The 18,158-nt window shown below is 43.3% G+C and overlaps 1 protein-coding gene across 1 annotated transcript in view; it reads right to left on the bottom strand.

Annotated features, from left to right (window-relative positions):
• Nucleotides 1-18,158, bottom strand: part of b4galnt4a (beta-1,4-N-acetyl-galactosaminyl transferase 4a) — a 123,524-nt gene that overhangs the window by 15,939 nt on the left and 89,427 nt on the right. The window contains exon 8 of the mRNA XM_079450953.1: nt 12,139-12,217. Within this exon, the coding sequence (XP_079307079.1) occupies nt 12,139-12,217 (79 nt within the window). The remainder of the gene's footprint in view (nt 1-12,138; nt 12,218-18,158) is intronic.

The raw sequence follows: 18,158 nt of genomic DNA, 5'->3' as shown, positions 1-18,158 counted from the left end.
AAATAACAATTCCTATTATTTCATGTAATATTGCAGTGTTTGTTATAAATAGCTTATCAATGTGGGCCATTACATTTTTAAAATTCATGTGTCCTCAATGCCAAAACCAGATAAACCCAAACCTGGTTTAGATCAGGTTCAGCTGTAGCACAACTAGGGTTGGGTACCGAAACCCTGTGCAAATATGGATCGCGATTGATCTGTGATCCGATTGATACTGAATATTCAACGCATTTTCTGGCCATATTTAATACGACTATGGTGAGCATTTAGTTGTAGCTGGAGGGCAAACAAGGTAAACAGTTAACACTATGACATCTTTCTAGCAATGTCGCGGTCCATGCTCATCTCACATTCACTTAAAGCTTTAATTGTGAATTTGTTGTGTATTTATTTTATTATTTAAAAAAATTATAATTGAACACATTGTTCTTTAATTTCATTCATCTGTGTTTCGTGACTCTTTTTTAAAAGTATCGATTTAGGCACGGTTTAGACACCGGTACAGTTTTAAAAGTATCGATTTGGCACCGGTATTGAAGATACCCCAAACGATACCCAAACCTTAGCACAACGCTTGGTATAAACATTCTCTGACAACTCAGGTTTGATCCACAGTTTGTGAGGTGCGTGCACATGAAAGTGTGACACGCGCTGGAAACAGCCTATCACACGGAACATAGAAAGCATCCTCAGTTTCATTGACTTCTTGCGAGTATCGGCGAAATCATGAACGAAACCTCATGAATTAAAACACTTTTAACAGGCGGGAATAAAAACTGCTGCAGTGAATGTTTGAGAAGACAACTACTGACTATATCAATGCAAGCCAATGAACTGAATTTGAATAATTTTGTATTATATGTATACGTATATAGATTTCCCTAACATCTTTTTACTTTAGAATTTTATTTGGAGCGAGATACAAGGAGAGTGGCTTCACTGCGTCAGATAAATGTCACTTTACTCAGTCCTAATCCTACTTGGTCCAGTTTTGGTTGGCGGATGTAGTATAAACATCAAAACTGACACAGAATTTACCATCACTAACCTCTATGTTTACATTTTAAGCTCAGTCAGGTCACACTCACACAACACCCACTACATCCACAGCAAAAAAAAGAAATCACACATGTGCACATCAAGCAGCTTCTCGCAGCACACCTACAAACCATCAGACAAGCTACAATCCTCTTAATGACGTTGTGCAATTACAACGTCACTTCTACTTGTGCTCGCTGTAATGAGGGGAGACAGGCTATTTTCCTCAGTCAACACACGCACACATATAAACTTCAAACTTCAGGAAAGACCCGTGGCCTGCATCACAAAGCAAGGAGTTGAGTTGACAAAACAAGACAAACCCGACCTGGTTTAGATCAGGTTCAGCTGTAGCACAACGCTTGGTATGAACGTTCTCTTTGAATCGTCCGGTTTGATCCGGAGTTTGTGAGATGCGTGAACCGGAAAGTGATCTCATAGATTATTGGTCCATGTTTGGTTTGCGATCCAGAGCAGGTCAGCCGTGTAGCCTGAATTACCATGGTGAAAACACGCTCAAAACCAATCCACCTTCTTGAGCCTGAAAGCTCGGAGTATGCTCAAACTAAACGCAAACTAACCTGGGTAAAAACCCAAACAGGCTTTGTGATACAGGCCACTGGTATCGCTATTCTGTGTCGAAAACATTGAATGATATAAGGAGTATAACAATCGGGTGCTTTGTGAAATATCAACGCTCTTGTTTTGTTATATTGGGTTTGGAATCAAGAAGAAAGACTTTAGGAGTGTAGTTGTTAGGAAGACACACAGATGGCAAGACAGAAATACAAACAAAAGTGGAAAAAATCTTTTGCCAAGTCCATTTTGTATATTTAACAAGGTTAAAGAAATCAAAAATTCTTCTTAAAATCTATCCTGTCAATTCATCCATCTCCAAATCTTATGATATTGATGAAAATTCTGATCTTATGAAACATTGATTTTGCGATTGAAACTCAACCAGACAATGTTGGGTTGACCCGGTTTCACAGACAAGGCTTATTTAACTAAGGCATAGTCCTGGCTTAAGATGAGGATATTTACAGTAAGTCGCTTTTAATAAAATACCTTACATAAAAACATTATTGGTGTGCATCCTGAGAAAAAACAATGACATTGACATATTTAAAGATATGGAAAGGCTTTTTATTTTCAGTTGAAACAGTTCGGACATTCTGTCATGATTCCGCTATCATGTCATGTTTATTCTTGGTCTTGCAGCGGAGTCATGGCATAGCCTTAGGTTTTGTGTGAGAAAGACATGGCTTTGTTTTGATTTTGACTTGCCATGTGCTTTCTCGTGTCTCGTCAGTGTTTCCCGCCCTTTTGTCTCGTTAGCCTTCCCATTAGTGTTTCATTACCCTCACCTGTCCCTTAGTAACTATCCTGTGTTTGTTCCCCTTTAAAACATCCTCATGTTCATTGTCCTGTGCTCGTTCGTTGTACTTGTTACCCCGTCCTAGAAGCCTTGTCCTGACAAATACGTTTAAGTATATTTAGTCTTCGTTCGTTCGTTCGTTCGTTCGTTCGTTCGTTCGTTCGTTCATTCGGTCGGTCGTTCGTCTTCGTGTTTTATAGTTGAGTTCTTGTTTAGTTTTTCAGATTGTTATTGTGTACTCTGTTTTGTTACCCCTCGTGGGTTTTTGTTTTCTGTTTATATATATATATTAAAGTCCTTGTGTTTACCCCGTCATCCCCGCTGCCTGCTATTGGGTTCTGGCACCACGTTCTCCTACACAGTTCATGACAGAACGAACGAGCCAGAACCGAACCCAGCAGGCAGCCAACATGTACAGCTCAACATCGTTCCTGCGATCTCGCCTTGCCCACTTGCTGTTTGGATTCCGTCAGGGGAATCATGGGACGCGGGAGTTCGCCAGGGCATTTTTTTTGTCCCGGCGTGAATCCAGGGGGCCTCTTCGGAGGCCTCCAATCCGGAGCCAGACCTGCCCTTCGTCTCCTTCCTTATGCCAACCACCGGACGGGTGGCGCGATTGAGAAAGAAGAGGCAAAAGATGAGGGCACGGAAGCAAGCCCAGATTGCGCTGCAGCGCGTGTCCAGTGCCGTGTCCAGTCCTGCCCAGGCGTCCCGTCAAGTCTGGTGGTCACGTCAAATCCGGTGGTCCGGCCTTCCAGCCGGCGTCAAGCCCTGCCCTGCCGGCCTTCCAGCCGGAGTCTCTTCCACCACGTTCTCCTACACAGTTCATGACACATTCATTTTAGTCTGCGAGAAGTCTTAAACCAGGTCCGTGAAACCAAGCAATTGTGTTTTGTCCTACACAAGTGAGTCATGGATTTATCCGCAAGTATTTTATTTTCTACTATAAATGCCCAAAGATGCTTTCTATTGTTGTGAATTATGTTATTGTATATGCAATTTTTTTTATTATTGTTTTGAAATTCAATTGAGTTGTTTCATCCTTAAGACTTCTTAACAACAAAAAATGTACAACTTTGTTAAAACATTATGATTTACTGTATTTACAGATATATATTTAGTGTGTTTCTTTCTCTAATATTTCGAGTAAACAATTTAGCACGCAGTCCAAGTTTATTACTGTGGCTGTTCATGGTCAATGACAGCGCAAACTTCTTTGATCTTGTAGGCATGTACAAGAAAAGATCTTTCAGTTGCATATCCAACACAGTCTTACGGAAATTTGTGACATTGTCGCAAAATGTAATCTATCATGTTCATAGACACAATGTTTCGATCCTATCTTTCGTGTCATTCAGCACGACTTTCAATTCTACAGATTTTAAAATGTATAGATATATATCAACCTTATCTGATGGGAATGTGTGCTTATTTTACAAGGTGGCTCATTCATGTGAACTGCTACGATCTCATTGGTATGTCTTCTTATCATTAGATTTTGCCCTGTGACGTTAGGTTTAGGGGCGGGGTTAGGGGAGGCCCTTTATCGTTCCGTTGCCACCTTGTGAAAGAAACGTTTTAAGCTAAATTAGCTTTTGCGTCTTTAATTTGAGGGTTCCAACTCCTAAAATATGTACGACTTCCTTTGATAACAGGTTATAAATGTACATACACACGGGTCTGTGTATTGAAAGTCGTGCTGACCGAAAATTTGTGTCCATGAACACGAATCTATATATTTTACATTTTGGGGCTATATGACTGGGTTGGCATATCTGTAATATACTGTAAATCCTTTATTCTCTCATTCTTAATCTTATTCTCTTGCACGTGTATGTGTTTTGAGCTCAAACTTTTACTCTAGATGCGGTTAATCGTTAAACAGACCTCGAATTCATAAACACAACAAACAGAAATCAACACAAATTCACAATTTTGCTTTAGAAAACCTTTGTTTTCACATTTGTAATGCGATTACAAAGTGTTTTTGAATCCCGTTCACACCTGTGTGTAAACAGTCCCATTAAGACGTCTTAAGTAACTGCTAAGTGCTTACACGTCTCTGTGTTTCTCAGTGTGTTTCTCTCCAGACTGAGTTTCATTGCTAATATAACTTGAGTGTATTGATGAAAGCCCTATTGGCAGTTAAAAGCCTCTTCTTTAAGATAAATATAGGTGTCTCGACTTGTGGATGCTATAATCATTCCGGCTTTTAAGAGAGACAGAAAGATGGAGTGAGTGAAGGAGAACGACCAAGAAAAGTAAGTGTTTTTGTGACAGGGAGATCAACTAAAAGCTTCGTGCTTTTGTGCGTGCCTGTAACGTAGAAGTACTCTGGGGACACGATTGGTGCCAAAACATCATCGGAAGAGAGAGATGGAACAAAATACTGTTCATGGGGTTGTGATCAAAAGCTAAAGTGCTATCAAAAAGTAAATCATTTTTTAATATATCTTTCTCTGAATTTTATATTAGAATTAGCTAAACAATAGTTCATAATGAGATGCGTGAAGCTCCTGTCTTCTCACGTGGCTTCACACTTGAAGTTTAGTTCGGAACAGGGCACGGTTCGCAGGAAAAATCGCTAATAGGAAAACTGTCAAGCGAACCCGGGTGCGCACCTGCAACCGAACCCGAGACTACCTGAAGGAGGTGGTCTGAGTTTGGTTGCTCTCGAACGGTGGTGCGGTTCGCATGAATATGAAAGCAACAGTAACAATACAGCGAGACAACTGGATGTAGCTGTATTTAATTGTTTTGGCCAAATTGGATAACCAGGAAAGTCTAGTTATGTTGAAAGAGTGATATTCTAGAAAGAATCTCAACATAAACATCTCTGTTTGGTTTATTTAGCGCATATATGACAGCAACAGCTGATGTTAAGCTCCCCAAACTTCAGATTACATTTAGTCTAATACAATTAAAACCAAACAGACGGGATAGAACATCACCAGGGTCATAACCACATTGAGTTTGCCGAGTAAGAACAATTCAGGGTCTAGATTTTTTATTGGTCTGGAAAAAACCCTGAAACTAGAGGGAAACATTAGGTTTATAAAATCCTCTAACCCGGACTAAATATAATCCTTACATTAGCACCAAACCTAATATCTTTTTGGCCTTCTGCAAATCAAGTTCACCAGTCGTAACCTCGATAGCCTTTGGGGACAAAAGAATTAATGTTCGGAAAATGATGTCACATCTTTTAGTCATAAACATGTGGCTAATAGTTTTGAAATCAGTAAACCATGATACAATGAATGGAAACGCATGTCATTTTACAAAACTATAATATAATAAAAGACACTGGCGTTACTTATTTATCATTATTAATTATAGCGATAAACCTCTACTAGTTTAAAGCTGGTGAACACCAAAAACAATACCTGTTAAGACTACATCAATAACTACATTAGCATCCACACCAATGGACGATAACGTTATTTGATTTGTTGTTCATCAATGAAAAAAAAATACTTTCAGCATTTACTTGTACATTGTTAGAATCCAATTTGTTTCTTTCTGGGGAAAGAGTTAACATTAACGCACAATGAACAATTGTATTGACATTAACTAAAATGAACGAAGATTAAAAAATGCTGAAAAACTGTGTTGCTCACTGGTTAGTTTATGTACAAGTTAATATTTTTAAGTTAATGCATTTACTTATGTTAACAAATACAACCCTACACCGTGTCTACACAAAAACAATAGAACGACAAAATGCGACAAAAACAATAGAACGCATTAGAACCCATCATAATTTTACATTTTGTCCACACTTGATGTCTGGTGTAGACATGGTGTTATTGTAAAGTGTTAATGTGTTATTTCTTTGTGCAATTTAGTTGTTATTGTCCTTGGTGTGAATTGAAACTTTTTTGTCTTGGCGAATCCCCGGTGTAGAGTATTATCGTTTTAAACAGACAGAGTGTAAATTATTATTATTTTTAACTAGCATTACAAAATCATTAGCAAAGTTTAAAATTCATATACTGCACATAAGTGTGATTTTACAAGAGGCTAAATTGTGGCAGTATCACTCAGTTTTATTGTGAAAGAAAATGCATGGAGAAATTTTTATTTGGACGCCTTTTCGTGTGTCTGATCCTTTCTGTGAAATGAGGAGCAGCCAACTGAAGCTAAATCAAAACGAAAGTACTTTCAATCTCTTTGGCTCCCACAGGGTGTTTGCTATGGACTGATGCTTCTGATGGCTTCTCTGAGGGGGGGCCTTCAGTCTTATTTTTGGTGTTTGTGATGATAATGTGATGATGTTCAATTTCTTACCATGTTTGTGCTGCTCTCTTCTAAAACAACAGAAGGCTTTGTTGCCACATCGGTGAAATGTTTATTTTTCCCGACATACAGCATTGTCTCTACATAGTTGATCAATGTCAAAATTAAATAATAGATATACTAAATAAAACATAACCACCTTGTATTAAAATTTTTTGGTCTATATATTGAAGTGTGTTAATATACCAGTATTTTTTGTAATGCTACAAATATAAAAATATGCTACAAACATAATAAAACAAATATCAATTATGCCGTGAATGTAAGAACACATTGGACAAACAATTTGGCCACAATGTTCGTTGTAACCAGCCCAGCATGCATTGTGAATATATTATGTGGTCAATTATGTCATATAATTATTGTTCCCCTTCAGTCGGTCTCTCGGCGTTGTGAGAGACTGACTGGGTTTGATCTTGAGAACCTACCTTCTCCGAGATAATTATTTATAAAACGCCAATGGGCTTGGCGAATGGCACGCGCACGCCAGTCTCCGCCCCGTACATACGGGTATAAAGGAAGATGGCGGCGGTCATTCACTCACCCTTTTTGTTCTTCGGAACCTGTGTTTGCTGATGCTACACGCGATACTCGACTTCGAGAAAACTTTTAACCTGCTGGATTGATGACGCGGAGCAGCGGACTTCCCCTTTCGGTGGACTTCCCCTGGGCGTTTCGGCAGAAGGCTACAGACCTTAAGAGGTAAGTCCCTCCGGCTACGAGCATGCCTCGTAGCTGTATCCTTGGGTGCGACAGACTCGTCCCGGAGTCTGATGGCCATGATACCTGTGTCACTTGCTTGGGACTCAAGCATGTTGAGGCATGTGGTATGTCCCGTGTGTGCGGACATAGCAATCAGGGTGTTGCGGTCACGGTTGGCTACGTTCTTTTCAAGCGCTGCCACCACCCCGTCTGTTTCCCAGGCGTGTTCAGCTGCCGTTTCGGCGAGGTTGACCGCTTTGGCGAGCGGCGGGGGTGATTTAGGGACGCCGATAGATGTTGCTCCGTCAGTTTCACGCTCGCGGACCATCTATACCCCTTCACGCTCACCTGGTTCGTCCCCTACGAGCGGCAGACGGCCGTCTCATAGTGGTAAGACTTTGCACACGGATGATGACGCTATCTCTGTCGCTGCGTCGGACAGCTGCCTGCTGGCATCGGATGCGGAAGACTCCTCTGATCTCCTGTCGTCAGGCAGTCGAGCTCCGGAGGAGACTGACGCTGAGATGTCGGCCATGCTTTCCCGGGCAGCGGCGTGCATCGGGTTGTGGGGTGTAACACCACCCTCCCCAGATCACTAGATGCGCGGTTTCGGGGGCGTGGTCAAAAGCCACGCCCCGCTCCGTTACCATTCTTCCCGGAGGTGCATGACGAGCTCGCCAAGTCCTGGAATGCGCCCCTTTCGGCGCGTTTCAGGCCGGAGGGCTCGGTGGCTGTGACTTCCCTGGTTGGTGGGGCGGCTAGAGGCTAGGACGGCAGTTCTCCGCGGTCTGGAAGCAGACTGAGGGAGATTTTACTGGGCCCGATTCCGGCCTTTCCAACGCTGCATCGGAGAAGGACGTTGCCTGCCGCGTTTCCATCGAGTCTGGGCCCTGAAAAGGCGCCCACATACTCACAAAGAGACAAATCTCCCCTGGGTTTTCCTCCACAGCACTCTCGTCCAGACGGTGTCCTGGATGGACCGGGCAGCCGACTGCAATCTCCCCCGGACGTTGCGTCAGGCAGCTGGAAGCAGGTAAACATACAGAGCCGTCAACCTCCCCGGGAGTCCCCCCTGTGTGAGGTGACCGCACTGTCAGCCACCGAACCAGCCTCCCCTGGCATGGTGAAGCAGATTGTCCCTCTGGTCCCGCTGTTGCGGTTCTTGGGCGCTTGGCAGCGCACCAGCCCATCACACTGGATAGAGAGGACAATCCGTCTCGGTTACTCGATTCAGTTCGCCAGACACCCCCCCAAGTTTCGGGGCATTCTGTACACCTCGGTGCGAGGAGAGAATACCCCCGTGCTTCGGGAGGAGGTTGCCGCCCTTCTGGCGAAGGTGTGGTCGAACCCGTCTGTGGTGAGGAAGGCGGGACGAGAGCCGTGACGCGGGGCCGGTGGCGTGAGTGATAAGTGCAAGCAGCTGTGCGCGCACCGGTCCCGCATCTTATCGAGGAGGAGATTGGGAGCTTAAAAGGATGTTCGGCAGGACTGTTGACGAGAGAGGACCGGGCCCGGACATATGTTTAGTTTGTGTATGTTTTATGGCCGGCAGTCTACCGTGAGGTGGCTGCCGGTTACTTCCGTGTTTATTGTTTATTTAATTAAAGTTTTATTGTTGGAATGTTCGCCGGTTCCCGCCTCCTTCCTTCCCTTCTAACGAACTTTATTACACCGCCCCTATAACCGAGATGTCGGCCGGGTTTTACAGCCTCTCTGGCAGACATTTGTAGAACTGCGGGTTGGGCTACGCCCAGTACCTTCACAAGGTTTTACAATCTCCACGTGGAACCAGTTGCAGCACATGTCCTTAATGCCGCCAACGTTTAGGTTGGGCTCCTGGTTTGGCCGTACGCCTGCGAAAGCGCCTTCTCCCCTCCTCAGGTGAGACTAGTGCGCTATTTTAGCCTCCCTACTTTCCCCTCTTGCGGCGAAGTATAGGCATTCCATCCATCACTAAGCATTTGCACTTGGTAACAGACTGAGCGGAGCCGTCTGTTGGAACCAGGTCCAGTATAGGTAGAGTCATCCCTACTCAGGTAGACCCCTGTACTAGGGCTAGGGCCCCATACGTAGTGGCTCCCCTCTGGGTCGTCCCGTGTGTTGAATTCCTCACTCATGACTCAGCGAGCATATCGGGCATTGCTCTCCTGCAGTATCTGTGCTCTCGAGTGCCGCTGGGAAGAGTTTTTGAATAAGGACAATTCACCAGCTAACAACTTTGTAAAGTTGGCATGAAGCCTTCTCAATGCACATTGTTTTTTAAGACAGAGTAATAACAAAACAATATACTGGATAGTAAATCTAAACAATAAAATATCAACTACTACATCATTACAGTATCCATGGTGTACAGTGGGGCAAAAAAGTATTTAGTCAGCCACCGATTGTGCAAGTTCTCCCACTTAAAAAGATGAGAGAGAGGCCTGTCATTTTCATCATAGGTACACTTCAACTAGGAGAGACAGAATGAGAAAGAAAATACTGAAAATCACATTGTCTGATTTTAAAGAATTTATTTGCAAATTATAATCCTTGGCTCACGTAGGTTTCGATTGTCTTTTTCGCTATGGTGAATTAGTGAATTGAAACTACAACTGTCATATGTGAAAGAATTTTCAAAAAGGTATAACATTTTTTATAATAAAGTAGCCTCGCACTGTTCAACACGTCCTGTTCCTAAATAGAAGTCTTTCAATTTTTCCATTACCCACAAAATAAAATGTCAAGTCCCTAATTCACAATCACGTCACATTTATACAATCATTATCTTTTCCTTTGTATTATATATTATATAATGTATGTCTGCACAAGCCTGTGAACTCACAGGACTAAGACAAAAGTTTGTGTGAATAACTGCATATGTTGATCGAAGCAGTATGACAGTATGTACAGCCTAGGCCTAAGTGCAACGTTAACATCAACACATAAAGAACTGGTTATTTTTATTGATATGAAGTGGATTATTACGTGAAACATTAAACATATAAATAGACACAGGCAGTTATTCCACCCTTTGACCACAAGATGGCGCACCATTTTGAAAAGCTTCAAGTAATTAACCATTTTATGATACACTTGAAGGGAAGGCCTTGATGCTTCGCAAAGCTTCATTTCACCATCACTAGATCAAGGTCAAACGATCGATTTTTAAGAAGAAAAGACGCTGAAGTGAGCACCATTTAAAGTAAATCTTCCGTCCTGTGAATTTCTCCCAATAGAGAAACCCCCCAAATAATAGTATGTTGAAATGAGTATTCTCAAAGTACCCGGATGGTCTTCTGCTTCCGGTGAAAATTCGAAGTGTGAATCCATAGACACCAAGGCGTGCGGCTGATATTACCAACAACTCACCGCGAGAGGGCGGAGTTCAGTGACGCCACACTGCATTAATAAAATGAAATAAAAGATGATTTTCTAAATTAATAAACATAATATACAGCAAACATTACATACAAAATAATAAATGGGATGCAGCGATTGTCTATCGATGGCGTCATGACGTCTGAACGAACTCTGACTACATCCGTTGCATACATGGATGATCTTTGTCTTAAGTTATCTTCTGGCTTCAATTCAGAAGGTTTGCTACGCAATTTGTTTTGTAATTTACTGTTTGTTGGTCAATTTATGCAATAAATGCCTGTGACTGTATTTCACTCGTGTGTTGCTTTCTATGGTTAAGAAGTGTTTAGTCTTAGGGTGGGTATTGGGTAGGGGCTTCAAAATATCTGTAAAACCATAAATATTCATGATTGAATTATTGATACAACACATACAAAGAACAAAATGGATAAAAGTGAACAGCCTAAATCAATGGAATATCCTGCACATCAATACATAACCATCCGTCGTAATGAGCTGCTGGTGCTAAGGGGCTGTCGGTCGTAAAAAGGTGCTTGTAGAAACGACCGATAGGTTCGTCTTTTCTTGGAGGACAGTCTCTTTTGGACAGTGTAAGCATGGGCAAATCCAATTGAAATCCCATTGAAATAAATGGGAATGCTACAGATGTATCGCAGATCTCCCCAGCAGAAAAAATAGGACTTTGGTGTGACACGTTTTTATGTGAGACCCTTTGGTCTTTTTATTGACAAATGTTCAAAATAAGTGAGCAAAGGAATATCCGTACATTTATTGGCATCAGTGAAAATAAAAATGCTTCTGGTGAATCCCTATAATGTAACAATAAAAAGATCAAACTGCAGTGCGGTTAAGTGGATGCTAAACTAGGCATCAGTCTTGCAGAGGTATTGAGAACTCATCCTAACAAAAACAGACATACAGCCAGACGAAGTGGCTCGTGTAAAGATTTGAATGGTACCCAGACTGAGAAACACAATAAATCTGTTCTCGTCCTTAAAAAAAACCAACATCTCCTTTCAATGCTATTCAGGTCTATTTCTGTGTTATTAAAGCTCTGAGTAAAACATTTCTTTCCTTTCCATCTATTTTCAATCCTTAGAAGTTCTTTTTTCAAGCCTCACAATAGCTCTCAGTCTGAAAAGCCCCATATAATAACATTTACCACAACAGGCACTTACATTTTTTCCCAGAGCCGAAAATGGATTGTTAAGAATTTGAAAGGACACAATTTAGGATTGCGTATGTTTCAGACGGAACAAGCAGATGGGACATGAATTGAAAAGTGCCCTGCGGTCTGATGCAGGCGATTCATTTCTGAAGCTCGAAGCAGGAGTTTCAACATATATCAGACTCACCCCGACTTCAACGTGATCTGAGCCCTTCTCGTCTTGCTTGTGGAGAATCTCAAAGTAATATCGTCTGGACGCCATGAGGCTAAAGAGAGAAGAGTGAACATTTTGAGTTAATGGGTTTAGTACTGTAAAATATTATATAATAATTTAATAAACACTTGGAAGATTTTACTGAAACTACATTTCCTTCATTTGAATTAAACAATGATTTCTTATTTAGTCATTCTTAAAAATACCAACACTTTATTTTCACAGAATGTTCTTTAGAATTCATGTAGAATGAGTTGATGTAGAAAACAGTAAATAAAAAAATCAGCATTTTCCCAGAATGGATAACTTATCGTAACCATTTTTGTATTAAATCATATACTGTAACATTACATTAAGCTATACATCATTTACACCATAAATCATATCAAATCAAACATAAAATGTAATTTAAAAAAGTAGTTTAAAAAAATCATATTGCAAATAAGAAAATATTGTATAATAGCAAATACTGTATATTTCAGAATATTGTACCATATATACCAATGAAATATATATTATTACTATAATGTACTGTATATAACTATGTATGCTAAATTATTACAATAAATGAGAATATATATATAAATACTGTATAAAACATAAAACTGTGTAATCCTAATGTAATCATATTGTCCTGTGTTATATATCACACCATGTCATAATATGTACCGTATATCAAATCATGCAACATTACACAGCATATGTCATATCATATTATATATTATACTGTGTTATATACTGTATCAAGTTTTGTCTGTCTGATTATGGGAGTGTAAATCTCCTCAAATCTGCTCTCAGATCATCACAACCACACCTCTGCTCCATTTCACACATTGTTAAACCTCTGAATATTACATTACAAACGATGACTTGCCAGCACTCTCCATCCCTCACTCTCAAACCATACAGTACCAACCCCATTTATACGAACAAAACAGTATTTAAACACTTTGCTGAAATCTGGGGTGTGAGGCGGCATGTTTTATTTACACACGCTAATTATGGCAATTGGAGAGAGGAGATCTGCAACACGAGGATCCTGAAGAGCAAATTTGCACATGCATATACATGAGCGCCCCAATGCACGAGACGTACTTTAGCTCAGACGCTAATGCAAATGTCTGGCTTGGTCCGTTGAGCATACGAAACAGACCTCGAGAGAGAATAGACCTGGTGAGAAATGGAGAGACCTTGCATCCATCACGTCACAGTAATGTACTGTAAAATGACTGGAGGAAGGGAACAGCGGCCCATCATCTCAAATTATAGACGGTATGGATGAGCGGTGCAGAGGACAAACCGCTGATGTGAGTCGGAGCTAAAAACAGGAAGTGTGTGAAATTTCTGGCAAAAGTAGAAAATAGACCCTCTTAGCGGGTGAAGGTGAATGTCTCGGTAGCATGAGTGGGCCGAGGGTTCCCAGACTGAGAAGTAAGTACAGTGGGGGGTGTAGATGACAGCGCAATTTTGTCGTCCGATTGGCTCTGCCTGTCTTATATACCACACTACAATCAATCACAGCAGGTGTGTCGGCGGGATGCCGAACAGGACCTTTAGAAACGTGGAGAGAAATAAAGCGTACCCGTTCCGGAGAAGACAGGACTCTCTGGAGAAACTGTTTATTTGTGGCTATCTAGTTCATTTGTAGCGAAACAAATGGTAAAATTTTGCAACAAGGTTCACAAAAACACAAGCCTGCAGTATATTTCCATCTACAGGATGGAAGCAACTACAGCATCTACAGCAACTACAGCTCTGTTTCAAAACCTAGGCACCTTTATAGGCATTATAAGCATGCACTGACACACAGTGTGTTTTATAACAGACAGTAAAAGGATGGTGCCTTATAAGACACCTTACTAAAGACAAACAAAAAGCAGAACTGAATGTGTCCTTCATGATTACGGGAATCCCAGAATGCACTGCACTGCGACAAGAAAAAAACAATTTCCAGAGATAAATTATGTATATATTTAAGTTTACTAAAATAAAAATATTGAAAACGGTCCTGTTTACTAAAATCTTAGCAAATTATTTCTCGTCTCAGAAATAAACTGAAATAAGTATTTATAAGTAAATATTTAACAAAACTAGTATAGCTAAAATAAACATTAAGTAATTTTATATAGCAACATAAAAGATTAACAAATAAATGATAAAATAACAAAAGCAATGATAAAAATTTAGCTAAAATAAAATCTAATTTTAAATATTAGTAAAACTAAAAACAAAACTATAATAATGAATTTCATACAATAATAAATGATTGTTTTTATTTGCAGCAAAATAAAGGGCAAACTGGTTGAATTCTTTCAGACCACAAAAACAACGAAGAAAATAAGTTTATATATCCATCCATCCATTTTCCCGCTTATCCAGGGCCGGGTCGCGGGGGCAGCAGTCTAAGCAGAGATGCCCAGACATCCCTCACCCTAGACACTTCCTCCAGCTCTTCCGACGGGAGACATAGTCCCACCAGCGTGTCCTAGGTCTTCCCCGGGGTCTCCTCCCGGTCGGACGGGCCCGGAGCACCTTCCGGGGAAGGCGTCCAGTAGTCATCCGTAACAGATGCCCAAGCAACCTCAGCTGACCCCTCTCGATGTGGAGGAGCAGCGGCTCTACTCCGAGCTCCTCCCGGGTGACCGAGCTTCTCACCCTATCTCTAAGGGATCGCCCAGCCACCCTGCGGAGGAAGCTCATTTCAGCCGCCTGTGTCCGGGATCTTGTCCTTTCGGTCATGACCCAAAGCTCATGACCATAGGTGAGAGTAGGAACGTAGATTGACCGGTAAATTGAGAGCTTCGCCTTGCGGCTTAGCTCTTTCTTCACCACGACGGACCGGTACATCGACCGCATTACTGCAGAAGCTGCACCGATCCGTCTGTCAATCTCCCGTTCCATCCTTCCGTCACTCGTGAACAAGACCCCGAGATACTTAAACTCCTCCACTTGAGGAAGGAACTCTCCACCTACCTGAAGTGGGAAAGCCACCCATTTCCGACTGAGGACCATGGCCTCGGATTTGGAGGTACTGATTTTCATTCCAGCCGCTTCACACTCTGCTGTAAACCGTCCCAGTGCATGCTGAAGGTCCTGGTTTGAAGGGGCCAACACGACAACATAATCCGCAAATAGCAGAGACGAGATCGTGTGGTCCCCAAACCTGACACCCTCCGGCCCCTGGCTGCACCTAGAAATTCTGTCCATAAAAATTACGAACAGAACCGGTGACAAAGGGCAGCCCTGCTGGAGTCCGACATGCACTGGGAACAAGTCCGACTTACTGCCGGCAATGCGAACCAAGCTCCTGCTTCGGCCCTACAGGGACCTGACAGCCCTTAGTAAAGGACCACAGACCCCATACTCCCGAAGCACCCTCCACAGGATGCCACAAGGGACACAGTCGAATGCCTTCTCCAAATCCACAAAACACATGTGGATTGGTTGAGCAAACTCCCATGAACCCTCCAGCACCCTGTTGAGGGTGTAGAGCTGGTCCAGTGTTCCACGGCCTGGACGAAAACCACACTGTTCCTCCTGAATCCGAGGTTCTACTATCGGCCGTATTCTCCTCTCCAGTACCCTGGCATAGACTTTCCCGGGAAGGCTGAGAAGTGTGATCCCCTGTAGTTGGAACACACCCTCCCGGTCCCCTTCTTAAAAAGAGGGACCACCACCCCGGTCTGCCATCCCAGAGGCACTGTCCCCTGCAGAGGCGTGTCAGCCAAGACAGCCCCACAACATCCAGAGACTTGAGGTACTCAGGGCGAATCTCATCCACCCCCGGTGCCTTGCCACTGAGGAGTTTCTTGACTATCTCAGTGACTTCGGCTTGGGTGATGGACGAGTCCACCTCTGAGCCCTCAGCCTCTGCTTCCTCAATGGAGGACGTGACGATGGGATTGAGGAGATCCTCGAAGTACTCCTTCCACCGTCCGATGACATCCCCAGTTGAGGTCAACAGCCTCCCACCTCCACTGTAAACAGCGTTGGTAGGGCACTGTTTCACGGACGGTTTGCCAGAATCTCTTCGAGGCCAGTCGATAGTCCTTCTCCATGGCCTCACCAAACTCCTCCCAGGCCCGAGTTTTTGCCTCCACAACCACCCGGGCAGCAGTCCGCTTGGCCTGCCGGTACCTGTCAGCTGCCTCAGGAGTCCCACAAGCCAACCAGGCCCGATAAGACTCCTTCTTCAGCTTGATGGTTTCCCTTACTTCCGGTGTCCACCACCGGGTTCGGGGATTCCCGCCTCGACAGGCACCGGAGACCTTATGGCCACAGCTCCGAGTGGCCGCTTCGACAATGGAGGCGGAGAACATGGTCCACTCGGACTCAATGTCTCCAGCCTCCCTCGGGATCTGGTTGAAGCTCTGCCGGAGGTGGGAGTTAAAGATCTCTCTGACAGGAGACTCGGCCAGGCTTTCCCAGCATACCCTTACAGTACGTTTGGGTCTGCCGAGTCTGTCCAGCTTCCTCTCCTGCCATCGGATCCAACTCACCACCAGGTGGTGATCAGTTGACAGCTCCGCCCATCTCTTAACCCGAGTGTCCAAAACGTATGGTCACAGGTCAGATGAAACGATCCCAAAGTCGATCATCGACCTGCGGTCTAGGGTGTCCTGGTGCCACGTGCACTGATGGACACCCTTATGTTTGAACATGGTGTTCGTTATAGACAAACTGTGACTAGCACAGAAGTCCAATAACTAAACACCGCTCGGGTTCAGATCAGGGGGGCCGTTCCTCCCAATCACGCCCCTCCAGGTGTCACTGTCGTTGCCGACATGGGCGTTGAAGTCCCCCAGTAGGAGTACTTTCCAGCATCCCTCCCAGAGACTCCAAGAAGGTCGGGTAATCTGCACTGCCGTTCGGCCTGTAGGCACAAACAACAGTGAGAGACCTAACCCCGACCCGTAGGCGCAGGGAAACGACCCTCTCGTTCACCGGGGTAAACTCCAACACATGGCGGGAGAGCTGGGGGGCTATAAGCACACCCACACCAGCCGGCCGCCTATCCCCATGGGCAACTCCAGAGTGATGAAGTGTCCATCCTCTCTCGAGGAGTGTGGTTCCAGAGCCCAAGCCATGCGTAGAGGTGATCCCGACTATCTCTAGTCGGGACCACTCAACCTCTCGCACCATCTCAGGCTCCTTCCCCGCCAGTGAGGTGACGTTCCACCTCCCTAGAGATAGCTTCCGTGTCCAGGGATCGGGCTGTCGAGGCACTCTCCTCCGACTGCCGCCCGATCCACTACGCACCGACCCCCTATGGTCCCACTACGCACCTACCCCCGCACGTGGTGAGCCCACGGAAAGGCGGCCCCACGTCGCTCCTTCGGGCTGAGCCCGGCCGGACCCCGTGGGGAAAGGCCCAGCCACCAGGCGCTCGTATTCGAGCACCGACCCCGGGCCTGGCTCCAGGGTGGTGACGTCACGGTCCTTGTTATTTTGAACATCATAAGGGGTTTTTGAATGTTATATTTAATGTTATATTATAAATTTGTTATATTATATATGTTATATTTAAACAACACAATACTATTGTTTTAACATGTACACAAATGTTTATTATTATTATTATTATATTTCGATTGTGTAATGTAAACACTCTGTTCATGTGTTGACATCAAAACTACAGAAATGTTTGTATAATAAATAGATTTCAACATTTTGCTGTACATAATCAAGATCGTTGACTGTTAGATTAACTTAATTACAGCGATATTTACATTTTATAAAACAAACTGGAGGTGAATAACCCAGGCGTTTATTCTCATCCAGCAGGTGCTGTTAAAAATGGGTGGGATGGATAACAGTGCTGCTGGATATACAGCTCCAGATATGTGACACAACACTGTCTCATCATGCTCTGTCAGTAACGTCCCATTTTTAGTCTCTAAGCCACAAGATTCTGAAGTTTCAAGTAAACGTCGTTCATCAACACTTATCAAACAAATGACCTTATATGTCTGGAAAAGTTCATCCAAAAGAAA

This window comes from Barbatula barbatula (assembly GCF_947034865.1).
Source record: "Barbatula barbatula genome assembly, chromosome: 25".
Taxonomy (NCBI): domain Eukaryota; kingdom Metazoa; phylum Chordata; class Actinopteri; order Cypriniformes; family Nemacheilidae; genus Barbatula; species Barbatula barbatula.
This window is presented reverse-complemented; position numbering and strand designations above follow the sequence as displayed.